This window comes from Olea europaea, unplaced genomic scaffold, assembly GCF_002742605.1.
Source record: "Olea europaea var. sylvestris unplaced genomic scaffold, O_europaea_v1 scaffold547, whole genome shotgun sequence".
NCBI lineage: Eukaryota > Viridiplantae > Streptophyta > Magnoliopsida > Lamiales > Oleaceae > Olea > Olea europaea.
In genome coordinates, this window is record NW_019263801.1 from 323,167 (window position 1) to 325,343 (window position 2,177).

The following is a 2,177-nucleotide window of genomic DNA, read 5'->3' on the forward strand; positions in this document are numbered from 1 at the left end:
GTGCTCATGTACCTAGCACCTATTGGGCTGATGCAGTTACCACAGCTGTCCACCTTATTAATCGGATGCCTACTAAGGTTCTTGATTTTCAGACTCCACTACATGCCTTGTCGACATTTGTCTCACTGCCCACAATATTGATGCTTCCGCCTAGAATCTTTGGGTGTGTTGTTTTTGTTCACCTCCACAAGAACCAACGCATGAAATTGGATCCTTGTGCCATTCGTTGCCTTTTCTTAGGATATGTTGTACATCAAAAAGGATATCGGTGCTATGATCCCACTACCCGGCGTACTTATGTGACAATGGATGTCACATTTCTTGAATCCGAGACTTTTTACTCTCCTGGAACATCCAATTCTCCTCTTCAGGGGGAGATGAGTGGTAAAGAGCTGAATTGGCTGAGATTTAACTGGCCAGAAGCAAATACAGGACCATCAGTTATCGAGGAACCTACTATTGAACCAATAGTATCTCTGACTTCATCTCCTACTAAGGATAATACAGGACCATCATTCATCGAGGAACTTACTGCTGAACCGACATCTCCCCACTCTCCGATATCTAACGACCCATCTCCTGAGAATATCGTTGAGGTAAGCACACCAACCACACCTTTCATTCCTAACAATATAGATACTTCTGTTGGCTATGAATTACCTTTCAGGCACAATCATGGCAAACCACCAAACAGATATTCTCCTGAAATCAAGGATCAAAGGTCAAAATATCCAATTGCCAATTATGTATCTACGGAGAGGCTTTTTGAACCTCTCAAAAACTTTGCAAATGAGCTCTCTTCATGTCATATTCCAGCTAGTGTTGATGAAGCTTTGAAAAATCCTAGGTGGATACGAGCTATGAAAGAAAAGATGGAAGCATTGCTGAAAAATGAGACATGGGTTCTCATGCTGTTACCTGAAGGACAAAAGACAGTGGGATGCAAATAGGTGTTCTCCATCAAGTACAAAGCTGATGGATCAGTTGAGCGATACAAAGCGAGACTGGTGGCGAAAGGCTATACACAGACATATGGTATAGACTATCAAGAGACTTTCTCACTGGTGGCTAAGTTAAACACTGTTAGAGTTCTATTATCTTTAGCAGCGAATCTTGATTGGCCTTTACACCAATTTGATGTGAAAAGTGCTTTTCTCCATGGCGATCTTAAAGAGGAAATTTACATGGACATTCCCCCAGGATATATGGCAACCTCAGAGAATATGGTTGTATGCAAACTGCAACGGACTTTATACGGATTAAAACAATCTCCTTGAGCATGGTTTGGACGATTGAGCTTGGCAATGAGGAAATATGGATTCCATCAGAGCAATTCCGACCACACACTTTTTTTGAAGCATCGACGAGGCAAGACCACAGCTCTGATAGTCTATGTAGACGATATGATTATTATAGGAGATGATTCAGAAGAAATATCATGTCTTCAGAAGCAATTGGCAGCTGAATTTGAGATGAAAAACTTGGGAGGACTCAAATATTTTCTGGGAATTGAAGTTGCTAGATCTAAGGGAGGTATATTCCTTTCCCAACGAAAATATGTCCTAGATTTATTATCAGAAGTTGGACTTCTGGAGTGTAAACCTGCAGATATACCAATAATCCAAAATCACAAACTTGGAGAATATTCAAATCAAGTGCCAATAGACAAAGGCAGGTATCAAAGATTGGTCGGTAAGCTAATTTATCTCTCACATACACGACCCGATATTGCTTATGCAGTAAGTGTCGTAAGCCAATTCATGCATTGTCCAAGTGAAGATCCTATGAATGCAGTTATTCAAATTCTTCGATACCTGAAATCCTCTCCTGGAAAGGGACTTATGTTTTTTGAAGAAGAATCACTTAAGGGTTGAAGGTTATACGGATGCCGATTAGGCAGGAAATATTACAGATAGAAAATTCACCTCAGGATATTTCACATTTGTTGGAGGAAACCTTGTTACATGGAGGAGTAAGAAATAGAAATTAGTGGCATTATCAAGTGCTGAAACTGAATTTCGTGGGATGGCTAAGGGCCTTTGTGAACTTCTTTGGCTTAGGAGATTATTAACAGAGATTGGCTTCACTCAAGATTGTGAGATGAGTCTCTTTTGTGACAACAAGGCTGCTATTGATATTTCTCGTAATCCCGTCCAGCATGATCGAACCAAACATGT

The 2,177-nt window shown here is 40.5% G+C and overlaps 1 protein-coding gene across 1 annotated transcript; it reads left to right on the forward strand.

The window, feature by feature from the left end:
* The first annotated feature begins 1,304 nt into the window (after positions 1–1,304).
* Positions 1,305–1,874, forward strand: LOC111389002 (uncharacterized mitochondrial protein AtMg00810-like). Its single transcript, XM_023013836.1, has one exon. The coding sequence runs from the start codon at positions 1,305–1,307 to the stop codon at positions 1,872–1,874; it is 570 nt and encodes a 189-aa protein (XP_022869604.1).
* Positions 1,875–2,177: the final 303 nt, after the last annotated feature.